This window comes from Idiotropiscis lumnitzeri, chromosome 1, assembly GCF_059441095.1.
Source record: "Idiotropiscis lumnitzeri isolate Australia: NSW breed Sydney's pygmy pipehorse chromosome 1, RoL_Ilum_1.0, whole genome shotgun sequence".
NCBI lineage: Eukaryota > Metazoa > Chordata > Actinopteri > Syngnathiformes > Syngnathidae > Idiotropiscis > Idiotropiscis lumnitzeri.
Window position 1 is genome coordinate 40974292 of NC_142391.1, and position 21805 is coordinate 40996096.

At 42.3% G+C, this 21805-nt stretch overlaps 1 protein-coding gene across 5 annotated transcripts in view; it reads left to right on the plus strand.

Annotated features, from left to right (window-relative positions):
* The first annotated feature begins 4771 nt into the window (after positions 1-4771).
* Positions 4772-21805, plus strand: part of tet3 (tet methylcytosine dioxygenase 3) — a 35094-nt gene continuing 18060 nt past the window's right edge. Inside the window, exons 1-2 of one of the 5 annotated variants that reach the window (XM_088301070.1) lie at positions 4772-5125; positions 5640-5699. Coding sequence is in view for 2 of the 5 variants with exons in the window: in XM_088301048.1 (XP_088157174.1) it covers positions 17883-18038 (156 nt within the window). In the remaining 3 variants the exon portion in view is untranslated. Of the gene's footprint in view, positions 5126-5639; positions 5700-15222; positions 17191-17229; positions 18039-21805 lie in introns of those variants that run through there. The other 4 variants (XM_088301063.1, XM_088301079.1, XM_088301056.1 and 1 more) reach the window with 4 other exon arrangements.

The window sequence follows — 21805 nt, forward strand, 5'->3', positions numbered from 1 at the left end:
TTCCTAATCATCCTGCTAATATAAAATCACTAGCCAAGACGTCCCCGCTGACCAAGTACATAGAGAGCGAGCACCAGCAAGCCGGCCTCTTCTCCCTGTCTCTCACCGACAACCGACTGGATGCCACTTTTGACCCCCAAAAGAAGAGGAGGAGAAAATGTGGTGCCTGCACCCCTTGCCTTCGCAAAGAGAACTGCGGTGCCTGTGTTAACTGTCTGAACCGCAAGACGGGTAAGCAGATCTGCAAGCTGCGCAAATGTGAAGAGCTGAAAAGAAGACGGGACACCTGCGAGGTGAGTAGGAATCTAATATTTGTTAAAGTTTGGTTTGTTTGATGTTGTTGTGATTTATGAATTGACATCAGATGAAAAAGTGGAGTATGATGCATCCCTTCAGGACTCTCAGACTTCGTTGACACTCTTAACCTTTTCGGATTGTTTGCTATATCCGATCTTTTTATTTAGTTGTTCACATAACAAACAAAATTTTACCTTAGGTGCAGTGACAACCTTAGGTGGCCTAAGTACCGAAGTAAATATTCTCCAAATAATCATTTAAAACATAGATCTAACGTGTTTGTACGAATTTCTGCTTCACTGTGTGTGTTATGGTGTAATAGTCGTAGCCACGTATTCTGAGTCAATTTTCTTAACAGCTCCAATTACCAGGGTCCTGTGAATAGGGTGTGTGTATCTGTGTGAGCATGGTTGAGGAGCTGTGCAGGCAACCGCACAGGAGAATTCCTCTATTTGCCTCTGCTTTGTCCTTTGACCTCCGAGGCTTCAACTGAGGGTGGGGGTTAACCTTAAGCTATTTTGTGTTTGTGTGTGTGGGTGTGTGAAGAAAGAGTGCACATTTACAAGTGTGCAGTGTGTGCGCGCGCGTGGCTAAATGTGTTTGTATGTGCATCGGGGTCTGAAAAGGCGGGGGATGGGTTTTCAAGTCAAGAAGGAGGAAGATGCAATGAACAGTCATCAGTTGGGGAGAAACAGGAAAAACTTGACTGGGCTCCTCAACTCATGATTCACAAGTATGAATGGATTGAAACACAGTTTACATTACAAGATCATGACAAGTTGACTTGAAACGTTGAGAAAGACAAAGTTCCTTTACATGGTAATTGATAGAAGATGAATGTTTTTTATATCGTCGAGCTCACTTATTTTTTCAAGATTTCTTAAAATTGTTTTTTAAATATTTCTGCCGGCGCTTGATCCCGGCCTCCTTCAGGCAGTAGGTGGGGTAGACCCTGGACTCGTTGGCAGCCAAAACGCAAGGACAGTTGAATATTCCATTAAACTACTATGCATGTTTTTGGAATGAGGGAGGAAATCGGAGTACCCAGAAAAACCGCACAGGCACGGGGAGAACATGCAATATATATATATATATATATATATATATATATATATATGGGCATTCTGTCAGTAATTATTGAAGGTCTGTCAGTCCGTGACTGACAGTACTGACGGACTTTCTCAGTTTGTCACTCCCATTTCACTGACGGAAGGAAACACGTGTCTCGCATATTTGTTTGCCGGGATGAATACACACCGGGGTTGCTTCGTGTGGACTCTATATATGGAAGTATGTTGCCAGAATCGCAGCTTTAACCTATTGTCGATGTCTGCCAAGTTTATTTGCAATTCTTTTACAGTAGGTGGCGGGATCCACCAAAGAGCTGTAGTCCAGCTATAAAATGAAGAAGTAGAAGAGGGCAAGAAGAAGGAGAAAGGTTGCAAATGTTTTATGTTGATTTGGCATAAAGATAATAAGTCTGCTTTCATGGAGGACTACAGATATGTGACATTAACTTTTGTGTGGCAGAAATTGCAAGGATTTGGCCAGTTTTAAACTAAGATAATTCTCAAGATAATTATTAATTATTTTGATCAGCGATTAGTTGTTGGATTAATCGTTGCACCTCTACATTATTTCATGCCTCAATTCAGTAAATAATTGCAGATACACCAACTTGTGCATGAAAAATACTAGCGTGCATTGTTTGAATTTGTTTAACCAGTTCTTAGATTATTAGAGGCTGTTAACATCGTGACGTAGAGGCGGGAGGAACGTGTCGGGGTTGAGGATCACTTCAAGTTTCAAAGAACGGAAACACGGTTTGTTTAGCCACAAACAGGAAATAAGGGTTCTCATCAGCACTGTTCAGACCTGTCCTGTCTTGTTTTGCTGTCCGGGTGCTTCACGCAACCCCCTCAAGGCTTTCCTGCAAAATGGCAGTTGTTTGTTCACTGAAATGTGTTCTTCAGAACTTCATGTTTGGAATATTCATGTCAGAGGAAATAGTACTAGCATTTGTCATTAGTTGGTTGGCCTTTGACCATATCTACAGTCAGCCTCTGCAATTTGAGAGGTCAGTCAGTGGCTGAGAGGTAAACGGGCATATTCAAAGAGTGCTCCAAATTGTGGCCATTGTCTTTCCCGAGGTTCTCTTGCTGTTGGGTAATAGAAGTTTACTGCCTCCACATTTTTGAACCCCTGACCTCTGAAAGAACTCTAGCCAATTTCAGTTAACCATTTTTCACTTGAGATATGACAACATCCTTGTGTTGTTGCTAATTCATGTTGTTGGCTGGTACTTCTGAAAGTCCCATTTATTGGATAAATGTGTGGCCTATAAAATAATCACCAAAAATTCAGAGTATTTCAGTTTTGGTAAAATTTCAAGATGAACCCAAAATAGACTATAATTTTCACAGTTAATCGTTCATTTGACCTTAAACTTTTTGGAATTCATGTGTACAACAGTTCTTGCACAATTTTGTTCTCTGACAAGGAGCTGAAAAGCAAACTTCATAGCATGAATTTGTCCTGGTTCAATTACAATTGGAATTTAAGCAGTCGTCTTCTTCATGCTGTTCACATTTTGGGATCCTGAGACCAAAACAACACCGCAGTTCTGAGACTTCAAACAGGATGTGCTCGAAAGGAAGTGGCCACAAAGCTTAGAGTGTCACAGAGTGTCATCACATATAAAGACTGGAGACTGGAAGAGTCACAGAAAGGCATCGAAGTGGACGTCCTTTTGTCAAAGTTTTTTGGTCTGTTCGATGATCAAACAGCTGCTGTGAATTTTGCAGTTCAACTCCTGGTTAGAGAACAGAAAGTACACAATGAACAGTTGTATATTTAATAGTTAAGAGAAGGTCAAATGCAGTTCTGGTGCATTTTAGGTTCAGCCAGAAATTTCACTCGAAAATTCTGAATCCTTAACTTTTAATTTTTTTAACTTTGTCTGAATTTATGTGGGATAATTCAGCATGGCCACATTTCTCACATTTCTTGAATATACTTTAAAATGAATTGCACATGTTAAGAGTTATAGTTTACTACAGCAATTCTTATTTGGATGGGAAGTTGGAACTTAGGTGACTTGGTCCACCTGCAAGCGTCTTTTCTGCAATAGCGGCGCTATCGGCGCGCTCTCCGCGTCTACGCTTACCACAAACACGCCTCCGCTCCCCGTAAACACACACGGAATCGCACACATTCCCCCACGTGACCCCTGTGACGTCAGCAGAGGGGATTTCCCGTACCATTCGAGCACGTCAGACAGCCACTACGACTGCTGTGTCACTGCGGGACTGTCTCGCCTCACCTCGCCTCGCCGCAGTTCACATCCCTTCCTCATTTTCGCGCGTCTCCTCGGTCTACCTCTCACTCGCTGTCTTTTCACATCCTTCCGATGTGCCGTTGCTAGTTGGACACAGACTTCATCTTGTCTGCCGGCGACATCCAGTTTAGCATTTGCATGTAAATGCATCTGGACATTACTGAACAGACTATCCTGCAGCAATTTTAAGCTGCATTCCCATTTGAACAAAGCGGTCGAGGTACAATTTAAAGAGACAAGACGTCCAGTTTACCCGGTGACAGATTTTGCGCGGTCTTTGGCGAGCATGTGAGTTTACGCGAGTCTGGATTGGAAAGGTAGACCAAATGACAAACAGGTTGCAGATGCAATTACACCTGATGATTTATAATCTCGGCACCTTTGTACAACTGCCTACTTATCTTTTCTTTGCTCATCATGGCTTGCTCTGAGTCATCAGAGGGGACTTTTTGCGTGTCGGAGGCAAACTGTATTGCTGCGTGCATTTGTGCGTGTGTGTGTTGGAGTGTGCAATGTGTAGTGCAGTCCAGTCCAGTTATTGCAGGCAGCCCTGACACAGATGGTGCTTGATACCACATACCAGAGGCATTGTTTAGGGAAGGCGAGCTTGAAGAGATAATTGACAGGAGACATAGAGATTACCAAGCAACCATCCACCCCCCCTCCCCACCCCACGCACGTTCACGCTCACACACCTCCCTTCCACCTTTACCCCGTGTCTTTATATCAGCACTCTTTTACGGTGTTGAACAACGCTCACTCAACGACCCTTTCCCTTTTCTATTTTAACCTCCTCTTTTTTTTTTTACTAGCGTCCATTCCTTCCTCAAGCTGCACTCCCTTGCGCTCCTTCAATTTCACCCTAGCAGCAGAGCCCAGCCTGGCTTCTGATTGGTGGATGGGCTGCTTTTGTGCACTATGGCGAACGTGATGTCATGTGTGTGTGTCTGTGTGTGTGTGCGTGTGTGCTTGTGTGTGTGCATAATGTGTATGTTTGAAGCGCGAAAGAGGAGGAGGGGGTCGTTGGGATGATGCTCAAAATCTGTGTGCAGAAAAAGAGAAAAAAACACAGTGCGTGCGTGTGTTTGTGTGCATGTGCAGAGTCGACCTACAAGGGATTGAGAGCAAGGGAGGAGGGTAGAGTGAGAGAGCGAGGGGAAGAGAGATAGAGCGTGTGTACGAGGGCTCCGGCAAAACCAGATTAAAAACACAAGATGGCTTCCTGAATGAGCTGTTGGAACACAGAGAGAGAGAGAGCGAGAGAGGGGGAGAGAGAGAGAGAGAGAGAAAGACTGAAGGAGGAGTGTGCAGTAGAAAGAAAGAGAAGAAAGCTCTGGAGGGATAGAGGTGACGACGAGGGGAAGCTGGAATCTTGGTTCCTTTTCTGATGGGGATTCTGCAAACGGATGAAGGAATACAAAGCAAGGCAGCTGTGAGACTTGGAGGGTAAATATTCCTCACGATAGATCCACACTGTTTCAGGATTGAAAGGTGGGTGGTGGAAAAGGGAGGGGGGAGAAGAGGTTGGCGGGACTTGATGAGTGTCTTGACACAAAACACATCATTTTGTTGCTATGTAGACAAGCGGACCAGCCTGTGGCTTAGGAGACGATCTTTTGTTTTAACCACTGTGAAGACTGCCCTTTTGTTTCGGACGATATTTAGTGACTCTTAGATGTTAAGAAGAGTTGAGAATTGAGTGGCCTGCACTCGCTTGAGATCTTCCATAATTGTGTATTTAAATCTACTTGCCATTATCTGTCCAAGCAGAAGAAAGAAATACCGGCTTGCTGTTCGAGTCCATATCAGAGATAACACATTTGTGTGATAATAATTTAGGTTGACAGATTTGGATGTTTTAATCTGTAAAACCACTCTCCTTAATGGCAGGTGGTTTGAAAATGGCTCCTGTCGCATTATTCTATTGATTGTTATTCTCCCTCCCATCCCCTCTCTCTATCCTTCCACCCTTTCCTCCCCCCCGGTGTGTGAAATGGCTTGAAAGGTGCAATATTTGGAAGACAACAGTCCAGGCTGCTCGGGGAACCCTCAAGTGGCAGCTGAGGTAAGAGAGCACACCGAGTTTTGTTGCCGTGCTTGTGTGTTGCTGTTGTAATTGAAGCACGCAGAGGTGCAAAGGTGATCATTTGTGCACCCAACGACAACATGTTTGTCTAGCTGATTGCATTCCTTTTTGTGTCTTTATGTATCCTAATGAATTGCGAATACAAACCTAAATGAGGAAACAAATTACAGCCCAGTTGCTACTTGAGCGTGGATCGAACATCGTTGTCGCTGTTACGTTAAAGTCCTCATCAAAAAGAAAATCTCATTATGCTGGTCCAATCATCATCCAGGTGTAGAAAAACGTACTGGGCTCTGTTTTTCCACATCTCATTTCCATTTCTTCGCAAGTGGCTCGTATTACAAGTTGAGTTCCATCTCCAAGCCGCTGGGAGGCTTATTGATGTGTAGCGGCGTCCTCAGTTTAAAGCGTCCCACGCTGCCCGCTGATTGGCGCCAGCGCCAAGCATGTGGAGATACAAGAGGCCGAGGAGAGAAGGAGGGAAGAGAAGGAGGAACCCTAGATTCGGGCTCAGGAGGGGGCGTGGCGTCCTTCCGAGAGTAGGTTGTGGAGTCAAATGAGGTAAAGGGAGTAAAAGTTAGTGGGTCACGCATGCGCACCGCCGGGTTTGTAAAGCTTACCAAATTGCGGCACGTTCCCGCTGAGATCCGCCGGTCTAAATGCGCTTTTCACACTTGGTATCTGGAAAATGTGGTTTGCGGGTAGGATGTTCCAAGGGGTGAGAATTCGACAGATGATTGTTAAGGACATACTTTAGGAAACAAGTTGTCAGAGAAACACCTTCTTGGAAAAAGAAACGGCCATCGTGCGGACACACGTAGGCTGCCCTGTACATCGAATGCAAAGCAGTTGCAGTTATGAGCATGACTGTTGAACTGCACGACATCAAAATTACAGCCGTCGGGGATGTTGTAATATGAGTAATTTATATTTATAAATCACATCTCAATTTGATGCGGTGCCTGAACAATGTGGTTAGCATCCTTTGATTAGTGGGAACATTTTTTGTTGCTTGAACATATTGGTGTACTTTCCTGAGCTGAGTTTGTTGATGGTTACGGTTGCTATATGCTCATCAGCAGTTCAGTTTAGTTTATCTCCTGAAAATCTTGTTTCTCTGTCAGACTCCTATCTGATTACCAAAAGACAAACACTAATGCGAGAATAAAAAAAAAAATGCTTATGCATTAACAAGTCCGGATCGTCTTAGTCTTGGTGAATGCTTTAGTGTTTTCTTCCTTTGCTGCTGTTTAGCGAGTACGTTAATTAAGAGATTACTAGCACAACAGGTTACAGACAGAGTTGGTTTGCTTTCTCACGGTCAAGACTTCCTCTCAGTGGGAAAATATTTAAAATGGCGTGCCCAAGTGTCGGTGTGTGTGTGTGTGTGTGAGTGTGAATCCCCGGCCTCATAAGCAAAGGGTTAACACTGACGTAGTTTCCAGGGCAACACCACTGCTTTAATTTTAGTCCAGGTGCAGCAACCAATGGTAGCCACGTAACCCTCTAACCAGCACCCACGTGTGTGTAGTTGTGTAGGAAGTGGTTTGGGGTTTTGCGGGGACTCAGGAAGTGGAAGGTTTGACAACACAAGCATGCCATTCAGTAATGTGTTCAAAACACTTTTTCTGTGTAGAGTTAGCGTTATTTAGACAAAGGTTTTGGGACTCCATGTTATTACATCTACAGGAATTGTTGTGGACTTTCAACACAAACCAGGAGTGTACCTGTCTGAGAATTCTTCTTCATTCATCATATCAACGTTCCTGAGAATCCTAGTCACTTAACGAAGTTTTTTTTGTTGTTGTCATTTTCATAAGGCTTGAGCAACACTTTTAAGTCATTACATACAAAGCCATATGGTGGACTACCATTTTGTATGAGATGAGAGAATGGTCAAAATAGATTGAATGTCCAAAAAGGAAGCATTCATAGATAACTCGGGTGTCTGCACCTGCCCAGTTGCTTGCTAAATCACCCAAGTCTCAAGTGTAGCTGGCGCTAGTATTGCTGCCATGACAACTAAAATGGGCAATTTTTGTTTGAGTTTATTACTATATGAATGTGCATATGTTTCCATATAAATCTAGTCATTTATGGTTTTCTGTTAAGTATTGATTGAATTATTATTTGGAATATTTTTTGTGAATAATTACTTCCAGTTTGGGGGCACAAATGCCGGATTGGGCAAAAGAATCGGACACAGAAAAAGAGAGAGAGAGACGGAGTAGTATCATGTCATGGACTTATGTTTGATTATCTACTATTATACAAAGTAGTTTATTTTTCTTTCATTTGTGTTTTGTAATTTGTTTTATTTGATTTTTAGAGTGGGTGTAGTTCCTTTTAGTTTTTATATTTTCAAAAGTTCTTACATTTTATTTTATTTGTTATTAGTTTTAGTATTAGTCTTTTCTTATACAGTATACGTAGTATTTGAGTGCAAGTTGGGAAAAAACCCCCAAAAAACACAATTTTATTTTGTGCACAAAACTACAATTACCAAACATCTGTTTGAGGTTCCTTCTTCTCTATGGTCATAGTTTAATATACAAATAAATATATTTCAAATATACCCTGCAAGCTCATGTTTGAAATTCATTTACAAAGACAAAATTGAAGGACATTTATGTTATAATTGTAATTAGTTGTAGTTATTTTTATTTTAGCATAAACTTCAAAAGTACTTTTAGTTAGATATCGTCTTTTAAAGCTTTTAACTTGAATATAAATTACGAATCAGTGACCAACTGGTTAACACATTGCAGAGGCCCGGGGTTCGATTTTGGGCTCCGGCCTTCCTGTGTGGCGTTTGTATGTTCTCCCTGTGCGTGTGTGGGTTTTTTTCCGGGTACTCCGGTTTCCTCCCACATTCCAAAAACTTGAATGGAAGGTTGATTGGACACTAGGTGTGATTGTCAGTGTGAATGGATGTTAATCTATTTGCGGCCTACAATTGGTTGGCAACCAGTTCAGGGTGTACCCCACCGACTGACCAAAGACAGCTGGGATAGGCTCCAGCACCCCTGCAACCCTTGTGAGGAGAAGCGTTACAGATAATGGATGAATGGATGTTTACTTGTTTTGTTTTATAATAACCATATTCCCACAAGATATTCATCCAAATAATGTATTTGATATGGTGATCATTTCCTCACTTGTCCTACTGGCCCAGAACACACAACACAACACTTCGAGTCCAAGTGCAAGTTTATCTACTGTCACATTCTAAAACAGTCACCTTATTTGAAGAATTTGTATTCGCAAACTAGTGCTGGTTAGCATTTTGAAAACATCCATTAGATACGCAAAAGGAAGAGAACGGAAATTTTTACCCAATTGCATTTTACGTGAACAATTAATTATATCTTTTATATATTTTCCAAGTCGCTAGATGACACATACTGCACATCATCAGTTGGCTTGTGTCTCGTGCCCTTAAATGAGCTCGTAACCATGATGTTTTAGTGATGTCTTTTTGGCATTGCTGCTGGTGTCTGTGTTTGATGGAAAGGAAGGGAATTTGTCAGCTGCATGATGCCGCAGTTAATAAAAAATGTATGGAAAGAAAAGTGGGTGGAGCTCTCAGATGTTGCTCTAACTCTTAAACACTCACATGACTGCCGGCAGTGCTGCCGCTCCCACTGGGTGCGCGTTTCATACATGAATGCAACCAGGTTTTATGTCACACAGCTCCACAGCTGTTCGAGTTTCCATCACATACACACACGCACACACACAAGCCTATTAAAACATACACCCAATAATCAGTTGGCGAAGCAACCGAAAGCAGGTTGAAGTTGTGTCATCCAAATACAGGACAATATACTGCTTTAAAAAAAAATTGGATTCCTTTTCTAAAAGGGAGTAAGTGCTTTGCTACATCAGTTGCGCTGTGTGTATTTCTTTTGCACATCATGCTGTGGTCGTATATCGAGTTACCATGGTAGAACACTGGCCCTTTAAAACCATGTCCGCTTGACTAGACATATGGAGAGCTAATCTTAGCTCAAGTCCTGAGAGAGACAAGAATGGCAAGCAGCCACTATGCTGTAGTGAAAAGGTTTGTTTCTGTTGTTCCCTTTTAGGTCTGAGCTGTATCTAATTTAAGACCATGTTTGCGGAATTCAGGCGAGAAGATGCATTTCCTTACTCTAAAATGAATTTGCTTCAGTAAAACAACTATTGTACAAACTCGAAATGTCCACTGACTTTGTACACATTGACTGGCGGTATTACATAGTATTCTTTTTCCTTCTTTTGCACCCTTAACAATTTCCTTGTTTTGAAGTTGTCTGGGTCCTTTCATTATTGTCAATACCCTTTCATGTTAGGTGTTCTTGGCTGACTGACAAATAATGTGTATTGATTAAATTCTTAATATTGGAACAACACACACAAAGGGAGCTCCTTCAAAAAAATATATAGAGAGAGAGCCCTCCATGCTCATTATGCTGCCTTCTAGCCCCCACCCATCACCATCTTTTCCATTTTTTCCGCCTCCCTTCCAAACCACTCCTTATTTTTCTTTGTGTGGATTTCAGGGAGGGGTAGGGGGCCTTCCCCAGCTGGGCTTCTCGTGCTGACTAGCACGTGCCGAATGTCGGGAGCTATGGCTCAGTCTGGAGAACTAACACAAAACGCATTGATACAACCAATCCCCCCCCAAAAATAAAATAAAATAAAATGTAGTTTCTGAAGAATAAAATATGCTGTATTAATTAAATTACACTACTTATTCACAAAAAAGGGATACGTGAGCTGTTGATGTCTTCGTCCATGTATTACAGTTCAGCTCTCAACACTACAGTATTGTAAAAATGTTTTTTTACAGAAGTATAGAGCATCAGCTTTCAGATTTAGGATTTAAACAACTAACCAGAAAAGCATAGCCAGGAAACCTAAACCATAAAATTATTGTAAAAGTATACATCATGTATTAATAATCAGAATATGAACACATAAGATTTCATCCAATCACTGTCGGGCAGAAACGTACAGGTTTGGTAAATTTAATATTTTTTCCCCACAAATATGGACTGTTGGTCAGTCTGCTTGCAGGGCTATTATTTATTTATTCATTTTTATAAATTATTGACCAATGTAAAATTTGAAAATGGCCTGCTCTCGTTGAAATTACAATGCTACTATCTGAACAAATATGCAATTTTTGGGGTGTGCTGAAAAGGAGGATTCTGGTTGACAACAGTTATGCATCACCTTTGCCGTTTTTCTGTTCAGCTTTACAGCTGTGGTCAGAACACATTCCATTCATAATGGCCGATAAAAAAAAGGGACTTTTCATGATTTACTTGAATGGTATTGAAAATGGAAGGATATATGATATGCTTGAATCTTTCTTTTTCCAGGGTAAAATTACACGGTACAATAATTATACAGACATATAAGAAATGTTTACACAAGGGCGTTTTTAAAGCAAGATTTGGGCCAAAAGTTGTTTGTAATCCACACAGCTAGCAATAAATGTTCCATTTTAAATTGAAACACACCTTGACATGTTTTTAGCGTATTTCAATGAAACATTTTCAGGTCTTTAAACACACACAATTTTGAATGCCATGCAAATACATTTAGACACGTTACCTATTGAGAGAGTGCACGATCAATGAATAACACACAAATATTGTACAAAGAGATAAAAAAAAAAATCTGTCATATAGTGGCACAGTCAAAATTGAACCACAATAAATCTGGGCATACACTGCACTGCTGTCAAGCTCCCTCTTCTGAAGCGTGCAACATTCGTAAGGAGTTTGTTGAGGTGATGATGGCTTGTGATGAAGATTGGGCAGATCTCTTGAAAAATATCCACTTGAGGGATGAAGCAATATTCCAAATGTAGGTTTGTGAACTGTCACAACTGCCACCATTGAGCGGGAGAAGATTCCAGTATTAGCTCTGGCGCGCAAGTATGAGATGACCTAAACATTGTACCGGCCTTTCAAGGCTGACCCGGAACCTGTCGCTTTGTTATCATTTTGTTTTGGGGGGGTTTGATGGTGGATCACTGCATTTATTGTTGAGCGTCCAGAGTGAGTCATATCTCACATCATTCAGCACGTGCAAGTCAGCATGCGAAGCTCAGCTGGTGCGCTTTCTTCTGGGACAGCCGGGCAAAGTTGGCACAATTTCCTACCCTTGTTCTGGGCTCCGCACACCCATGAATTGTGCATGGTGTGAATTTGCGGTGTTGGCATATAGTCACACAAATCTGTGTGTGCGGTGTAAGGATTCCCTGCTTTCCTTCCACTTCGTGGATCAAAAATTAGTTCAAAACTTGCTTTTCATCTTTAAAGGTTCTCACTTATGGAAGCTGTGCCATCAGAAATCGAAGACAATTTAAATCAATGAAGGTGACAGACTAAACTCGTCCGGCACAATCAGGTCGCTCTTTCTTCTCCTCAAGCCAAAAACTCATTCATGACCAGTTGATGTCATACTCTCAACGTCAGATTAGCTGTTTAGTTGTCCAATTTATTTATACACACACACACACACACACACACAATAAACACATATACTTGCGCTTTTCGGTCAAAGCACTGATGGCATTGATCAATACTCAGACTTTTGGAGAATCAACTGCAGATTCATCATTGGCTGCCAGGATGGCCGAGTGGTCTAAGGCGCCGCGTTCAGGACCCAGTCTCCCCAGGAGGCCTGGGTTCGAATCTCGAATTTCCCCATTGTGTATTATTTCAGAGAAAGTTATTTGGGTGTTACTCCTTTGCTAAAATGTGGAAGCTGTCACACTCAGCGAGAAGGAAATTGTTGAGGAAGTTCAGAAACAACCCACGAACTACCAAGGCTTAAGCCTGCCATGAATAAAGATTAACCATAAACTTAGAAGGTATCAGCCAAGAATGAAGCTTATGATTTAGCAGATAGTTGCAGCTGCCTACAAGGACAAACCTTCCAGCCCTCTGGACAAAAGTTTTATGGTCCAGCAAGATAAAGAATGAGCTATTTGGCCACATTCATGCATCCGTTTTCTATCCCGCTTCTCCTCATTAGCTTCGTAAGTAACTGGAGCCTTCTGTATCTCAGCTGACTTTACATGGGCACGTGTAGACAAACAAGCAATCAATTTAGAGTCTCCATTTAATGTCAGAAGCGTGCTTTTGGGATGTTGAAGGAAGCTAGTGTTTCCGAAGAAAGCACACACGAGGATGGAGAGAACATACAAACTCCCTACAGAGGCCCAACAGCAATTCAAAGAGACAGAAATATTTATTGCCTCGATGGCAATAATTTTGCTCGGAGGATGATGATAATGATGTCCCTGTGTGGTTATCAAATATATTTGTAAAGTTGTACTGTCAATGCTGGTTTTAAAAATAATTGATGATATGTTATGTTGTATAGTCACTCCGCCTTGGAAAATGAAGGCCAGTGTAAATCATTAAAAGCTTCAAATGAATTTGACATTCTTTCCAATGAGGAGTGTAAACTCAATACACGAGCACAACGGTACGAGCTGTGTGCAGCCCTGCTGCCTCTGGTCCCACCCTCCAATAAACCCACTGACCCTCAGTGAACAATCCAATACTGTACGCATACTAGCATGCGTGTGTGCAGTCATATGCATGCGAAGCAAGAAAGGTTTTTGGGGGTGGGGTGGGGGTTTGTTGGCCCTGCATATGTTGTGTGCAGTGTGTATGTTTAGTTGCATTTTCAGCAGCATTTGCTGTCATTCATGTCTGTGTGTGTAATGAAAACCAGGCGTTGGAAGAGACGTTAGAAGGTAAATAAATAGAGCAAAAAGCAAAACCACAGTGAGGGGGTGGTGAGGGAGTGCGATCAGATGACCTTGATGCCATTAGACTTCAGGGCAATGAGGCTTGTTTTGTGGGGGAGGGGCAATTGTGTATGGAGGTCAATGGAATCGGCAGTGGAGAAAAAAGGATTCAGCTGACACTATGTGATTGGAAGAAGAATTCATGTGTGATGCTCATGTGAGGTTTTAATGGCGACGAGGAAAGGCTACAGTTTGGTCCAAGCATGAGTGATGAAAGGCAGTATGAAAGCTAGGGAACACATAACAGGTCTATTTCACACTCCGACCTCCCATCGCCGTTGCACACAATAACTTCAACTCAGCTGTGGTGTTTTAGGGGGTTTATGCAGCTGTCATTCGGAAGAACGGATGACTCAGGCTTAGTCATATGCAAGTCAAAGCAACACACTACTCATTATCGACTCGTGTTGTCAGTCATACCTCCTACCTTTCCTGTGTGCAGCTGAGAAAAAGAAAATGATAGAGACAAAGAAAAGACAATTGGAGAAAAACAGTGAAAGGAGAGCAGCTTGTGCGAGTGATGGTCGGACCAAATAATATGGCGGGATTCATGTTAGAATTTCAATCACTGCCCGGTCTCAGCAGTTTTACTGTAAGTCATTTTCACTGTCATGCAAAGTATACGGCTGGCTTGATGCTGTCAAATTGTATTTACTTTATGTATGTATTTGTTAATGGAATTACTATGTCGTTTTTTTCCAGCTCTGAAAGAGATAGTTTTTGTTGTTGTTTTGTTTTAAATTGTATTATGTTTAATTGTTTTACTGTATGTTTGATCATTATTTGTAGACAGCACTTGTAGTTTCAGCTGCGGTTGTTTTTGATTAGTCTGCTATTTTTAATGTTGAGTTGAATTTCGTTTCTTTGTGTTATTTTTTTAATTATTGATGGAGATGCATTGTGCCCACGAGGTCATGTCAGGTTATGTCATTATAAACGTGCCGTTGCTTCTGTCTAATTCACTGAATTTATGAAGTTAATATGCTCAATTTATTGTCCAGAAACATTGAGCATGTTCCACAAAAAAATGATTTCATGAATTGACTGAATTCTGAAGGTTGCATGGAATTAATGATTGATTAATGCAACTTGAAAAAAGACAAAAGGGTGATACCGGGTACACCTCAAATCTTTACTAGTTTGTAACATTTAGCACCTTTAAACCACAAGTTTAATACATCCGGAAAGATTAATTATTTTATTCAGTAACATTAATACTGTACAGTGATCACAAAGTTCATTAATGATTTGTGTTTATTTATTAATATGGCACAACCTCATATTTGACATCTTTTTAATATATTTTTAAAATTTTATTCTACTCATTATGGTCCCTCATTTAGAAATTCAATGTATACGCTTTTGGGTAGCAGACCACACACATGCAGGCATGAGAGAGACGATTACAGCATTTTACCTCGTATTAGTCAACGTTAGATAACGTTGCCATTAGTGTTGACTTTAAAAAGAGGACTTTTGATTGCCGGGCATGTGATCCAAGACGAGCATTGAGCCCGAACTGCTGTGTCACTGCAGCCGGAGGAGTGAGCGAGAACAGTTGGTTGGATGAAAGTGCAAGTTTTCGAGTGTGCGTGCGGTGGGCAATGCCCGTTGAGTGGTGAAGGCAAATGTGTCGGTGGAGGCGGGAGACGTGGATGGTAATGATGACGCCGATGATGCAACTGCAGTATGTCATCAACATGTGCTTCCTGCAGCGCCAGCCCACTGCCTTTCCTCTCGCTCATTGGCCCTCTCTGGTCATGTGACCTATGCTCCACTTCTGTCCTTCCCTTAGAAGGCTCAGGCTGCGCCGTTTCGTTTTGGGGATGACGCTCATCTGGTTTGAGTGTTTATACAAAAATACATGTGCGAGAGCAGAGAGGCAGACAACGTACAATCGTCAAGACCGGAGAAAGCTGCAGTAAGCTTGAACGAGAAAAGACTCTGGGAAGTAAACGGAGAGGGAGGCAGACTGAGAAAGCCTGTAGAAAATGACAGAGCGGGGAGGCTAAGAGAGACGGAGAAAGACCGAAGTAGGGGAGGAAGTCACTTTCGTCAAAGAACGGCGAAGTCGTGGTCAATAACGTAAGAGAATTGTAGTACGCAGCTGCTGACGGCAGTCTGCGTTGGAGGAGGCAGCCATGTTTTTTTCTTCTCTTTCCTTCACCTGGCTGCGGATGTGTGCCGAAGCGCAGCGATTATTGAGAAGAGGAGCGACTCCGCAAGGCCAGTCAGCCAGCCAGCAAGTAGGCGAGAGGAAGCTGTCGACAGTGATAACGACAGCGATGGTAGAGCGATGGTGAGGAGCCGATGTGATCTTGGCCTGGTGGGCAAGACGACGAGGCTCGTGCGTTTGCAAATGCAATTGGTGTGTCACCGCCAGTCGCGAGAAAAACAAAGTGACTCGTCTTCGGTGTTCCGTCATCCCGTCACAAAGCAAAAGGAACTTCTTCATAGAATTCCCACTTTGAGCGCACGCAGTATCCCCTTTATCCCTCTCGTTATCCTGCTCCTCATCCTCGCTGATCTCCAAGTGTCATCCAATTTTCCACCGCGTAGTTTCATCCCACATTGGCGCCTTTCATCCGATCTGCGTTCACATGTTGCAGAGCGAAAACATCATATCAAAAGCCCCTCTTTTTCCAGTTTCTCCTTTCATTCTTTCTGGATGTGCTAGCAAGTCCGACAACAACCTCACTCCCACTCGCGCGGCTTTACTTCGGGATCGGCTGCAGGTTTCACGTGAGGAACTCGCCGAGATGGAGGAACCAGCCATGGTCGCTACGTCGCTCACCTTGGGCTGCGCTGAAAGAGGATGTAATCTGAAGGAAAACAACAACAATTGCAATGCAAGGTTGCTTTTTCCTGTGGCTTCCACCGATGGGCGAAAGCAATGCTTGACATCAGACAAAACTAGTCATACGCCGGGTTGAAATGGACAAACCCGAAAGCTTCGGTAAAGCGTAAAGTGTGACAAACGGGAGTGGAGTGGGTGAAGCTGAAGGCAGTCAGTGCTTCTGTTTCCTAGTGACTAGAGCCCATAGCGCTTTCTGTTTCTGTTCAGTCCACGCTCCTCCATTCCATCGTACGTGCCCGCTGTGCCTCCGATAATGGCCCCTCGTTCTGCACACGCTGGAGAGAGAGAGAGCGAGAGAGAGAGAGAGCGAGTGAAAGCAGTGACGATGGATGCAAAGGCTGCATGAGAGGAAGGGGAGTAGAGTGGGGGAGAGAGAGAGAGAGAGAGAGAGAGGAGAGGAGGAGGGGGAGGGTGTTGACTGAGAAGCCGACTGCATGTGCAGCCGAGAGAAAGAAAGAAAGAAAGAGGATATTGAAAAAGGGAAGGGAGGAGCAGACAGATAATGAGAGAAGAAAAAGAAGAGAACGGAAAGTGGCAGCCATAAGGGGAAGCAAAGAGAATGACAAAGGCGTGCACCGTGTTATTTATGTGTGGCTGGCCGTGTGTGAATGCACGCATGTGGATTTTGCTGCTCTCGCCGTCTGGCTGAATGAAACAAGGAGGAATTACAACGCAACACGTTCAGATTGCTCGTATGCTGTTTCTGACACTTGAGCGTTGCCCATGCTCCTCATTGCCGGCTCCTCTGCTTTCTGCCCTCTGACCGGCGTCTCTGTCTGGACGTCTCGCACCATGTAAGTTGTCCTTGAGCTCTGTTCATCTGTCAGGATTTCTGCTTCCTGATCCTTCTGGGTAGCATGGCAGCCAAGGGAGGGGGACAAGAAGGAGGATGGCGAGTGTTGTGAATCAGGGATTTAGATTCAGCTGTCTCCTCAGTGGCTGAAGCCCCTTAGCAACACCACTCTTTATATGCTTTGTCTCCTCCCTCTTTCATTTTCATTGTCAGTGTCAAATGAGCTGAGGAGTAGCGCTGGATTTAAAGGGCTCCTGGGATAGTTTTTTTCCCTCTCAATGCACTTTTGGATGTTTGCCAAGGATTGTGTGTGTGTGGGTCAGAGAGCGAGTACATTCAGTCGAATTGTAAATATTACGTCAAATATCACATTATCTGTATAATGGGACTCTGGCACTCTGATAGTGTCATTGAATTTTCCGCAAGTGACAATCAGTCAGTAAATGCTGAACGGTCACTGCGTATTGCATCATAGTTGGTCGATGTTGCTCAAACAAAATCCATTCATGGTCCATCTCCCTTTCTGTTTCCCACGTTGCTTTTGCATGTTTAAACTGTGAGAATAAGAGGAAAGGAGAGTGCTGGTGAGCAATAATGTGTGTGTGATAGTGGGATGTTGCAGTGTGTTGGAACACACTGCAGTTCTCATAACAGCCGCACACGGCCCCCCACCCCCTTCCTCTTTACCGTCTGATGCCGCTGATAGCGCAGACATGGGGCCTCTCACGTACTGCCTGCTGGCTGTTCGCTGCCACCCCCGCCAACCCCCTCTTTTCTAACCCCAAACCACCTCCACCACCATCACCATCACCACCCCCTGGGATCCTCACCAGACACACAGCACAGAAGGTGATTTCAAAAGATCTAACTAAACATACTGCCTGTCCGGTAATTAAACATTTCAAAGCTTCATGATAATAATATTGGAATGACATGGGAAAGTGGACATTGGTTGACATATACCCAATCGAGCAAAAAGAAGAAATTGGGCTTTTTTGACTCCTCTTGGGTGTACATGAATTGCAATCATTCATTTATTTTGGGAATAATTTTAAATAATGAATTTCATTTATCAGTGCAATATTCACTAATGTACAGTAACATTCACATACATGCCAAAAAATTACGTTTCCCCTTCAAAACCTTACAAGCTATTACTCCAATAATGTAAGGACTGTTGCATAGATCTCAATGTTCAGTCATTTGTGGTACAATATTGTGCAAATAACATTACTGATAAGAAATATACTTTGTACACTTTAATTATTAGCTCCTCAACTGATTATTTCCGGTTTTTGAGCGTGTGCTATTTAGCTGTTATCTTATGTCATTGTATTTGTCATTATCCACACCGCTTACCCTGTACAGGGTCACAGGCGGGTGCTATAGCCTAGCCCAGCTGACCACGGGCAAAAGGCACACTACGCCATGAACAGGTTGCCAGCCAGTCACAGGGCACACATGGACACCGTCGCCAAGTGGGAACCGAACTCACGTTGCCCACACACAAGTCAGGCGGATGTACCACTACACCATCAGAGACTGCTGCTGTCTTATATTTATTTTTATAGCTAGATACTTATTCATTGTAGTCGTACTTTGCTGATAGTTGCTTTTTGCCCTAAGGCATGTCACATTTCTGTAGAAAGTGTACTCTACGGATAGCCGCCTAATGTTACGGATTGTCTGTATTCCGGCTTGTTTCGACTATTGTTGTGGATATTTTTAAAAATCCAGCTTTGGCAGCAGTATGCCGCTGTGTCGCGTCACCAAGACACTGGCCACTACAAATTTCATCAATGAGTATGATGAAATGAACCCTACATTGTTATTCAAAGAGAAATACATAAAAATCTATACTGTGTGTCCACTTTGCACAATTGTGCCTATTTTGCCCTGAATTTAAACGCAATGAGGGGAGCTGTGTCAATTGTCCGGGAGTCAATTCAGCTGTGTTCACGCCCACAATGGCGCAAACGCCCATTTAAAGTTGTGCCCGTTTAGGAAAATACCAAAAGAAAGAAAACTCCACCTACACGCACAGTTAGACTGCACTACGCGCTTGATCTGCGCTGGGCACGAAAATAGGGCCCTTAGACTTTGTTGACACTGCGGGGCATAATGCCTAATTGGGATTTTTTTGTAAATCACAAGTAGTAATTCACATTACACACACAAATGTGACTTCAAATGTGAAGGGAATGCGTGAAATGGCACGCGTGCCCTCAAAACACATCATCTCATGCAGCAGTGTTTCTGGAAGTAAATATGGTCTCCAGTGTAGGGGGCTATCTCATTTCTCAATTTGTAACTTCCTAGGTCCACTGTTTACGTTTAGCGATCCACCCCAAATCCCATTGAGGAAATTGACAGTGAAGCGAGGTGGGAGGAGACAGACATTGATTTGGTCCTCATTTACGTCATTTCATGGGGACGTCATTGGCGCGCAGCACAAAAGAACCATTTATATCAACAAAAATGTCCACTTTGTGTTTTATATTTTAATTGGGATTAGATTAAAGTCAAATATAATCAACACTGTTACTCTTCATATCTTTGCAAATACAAAAAAGCTCATGATTGGCCCAAGTCTCTAATCTCGTTGCACACTTGAGTACAATGACAATAAAGGGATTTCTAATTCTAAAGTCAGCCTACCGCTGCCACTTCCCTGCACACTTATTTCGAATGACTTGCAAATATGTATAAAGGCTGATATGTTGCTTACGTATTAGAGTGTACAATGTAGAAACAGCATTTTTTCACTTCTTTAACAAATGTATTGACCAAAAAGACAGCCCACTAACTACAAACCTTAGACAGGTGGTCAATCGTAACCATGAGCCAGTGTATCTCATTCATGTTGGTGTCAAAACATGCACTAAATTAAACAAACACTCAGTAAAATTTGTGTATTCAAGCTAAAATATTAAAGCAATGACAAAAACAGAAGATTAACCATTTAATTTGAGATGTTGCTACGTTTAAGATTCAGATGGTGCCCACCCATTTTCTTACATTAGCCTACCATCGAGGAGCGACAAGACTTCCACATACAGTGGGATACATCGGAGGTACCTCGATTTTCAGTGGCGTGGAACCTCCTCAATATTCGTTCTTGGCGTCTTGATGCACATTTAACACAATTTAAATATAATATAATATATATATATATATATATATATATATATATATATATATATATATATATATATATGTGTGTGTGGGTGTGTGGGGGTGTGTGTGTGTGTGTACATTATCTCAACAATTTATCTTCATGAGGGTCGTGGGTGTGCTGGAGCCTATCCCAGCTGTCTTCGGGCTGATCTGGTTCCTAGCCAATCACAGGGCACACAAAGACAAACAAATATTCACACTCACAGTCACACCTTGGAACAGTCAATGTTCAATCAATGTGCCATACATGTCTTTGGAATGTGCGACGAAACCGGAGTACCCGAAGAAAAATGACGCAAGCACAGGGAGAACATGCAAACTCGACACAGGAGCCCGATATCAAACGTCCGACCTCTGCACTGTGAGGCTGATGTGCCACTGTGGCGCCCGTATTGTAAAATGCTGACACACACTCAGTTCAACACAGTTCTTTTACTTCAGAGTGCTAAGATGCAATATCAGTCGTCCATTGTTTTCTACATTCTGGAAATAGTAGGCCACTATCTGGACTCTGTTAATGATTTCTGCGTTTTCTCATGAATGATCTTTGTTGGTCATGCCTCCTTTAACTCTTTCATCATATTTTATGAGTGTTTGTGAGTTGTTCATGTGTAGTATTTTTCTCGTGAATTGGAGTAACAAATACATACACTGAAATTTCAGTTTAATTGTAAATCAGCAAATTACGCTTAATTCATAATCATGATCCGAGTTGTGCATTTAACACCCCAGGCCAAATAGATGTTAGTGTAATGTATCACGTGGTAAAAGTTTGCTTTCAATAGTTATTCTCTTTTTATACAACTAGAGGGCACAGTTTTGTGATGAATAAACATTATGTTGCGATGAGTCCAATGTTTGCAAAACGATAACTCTAAATTACTAAAACTGGTATCTGTAACAGCAGAGTAAACTTGTCACTTTTCCCAACGAATTGAGACAGTACGTCAGCTGAGGTTAAAGGCTGGAGTACAAGTCTTTGGCACATTCATTAGAAATGAGTTTCAGTGTTGAAAACCTGTATAGATAAGGACAATTCCTGTTTTGCATTCACTCCTCAGTGTGTGTACATGTCTTCATGTACTATGGGTTAATTTCTAACAGACTGTTTTGCATGCTTCACCAAGTCTGCCATGGGTTGTCCTTTTATACACAACAGTGACATTGTCTGTAGGATGCCTGATGTGCCATTTGTCCTCTAAAGCAGCAGTACTTTACATGTTAACCTATTTTGTCTGACTTTACAGCACTGGGTGTGTGCTTGTGTATTTATAAAAGGTGGGAAAGCAACATAGATAAGAGAGAGAGAGAGAAGGGAAAGGAAATATACTGTTATTTTTTTGTGTGTTTTAGTTATTTGGGTATGCACAAATGTTTCTTTTGTATCCAGAAGTCACTCTATTGAAAATTTATTGGTACTCCTTTTATGTTTGTATTCC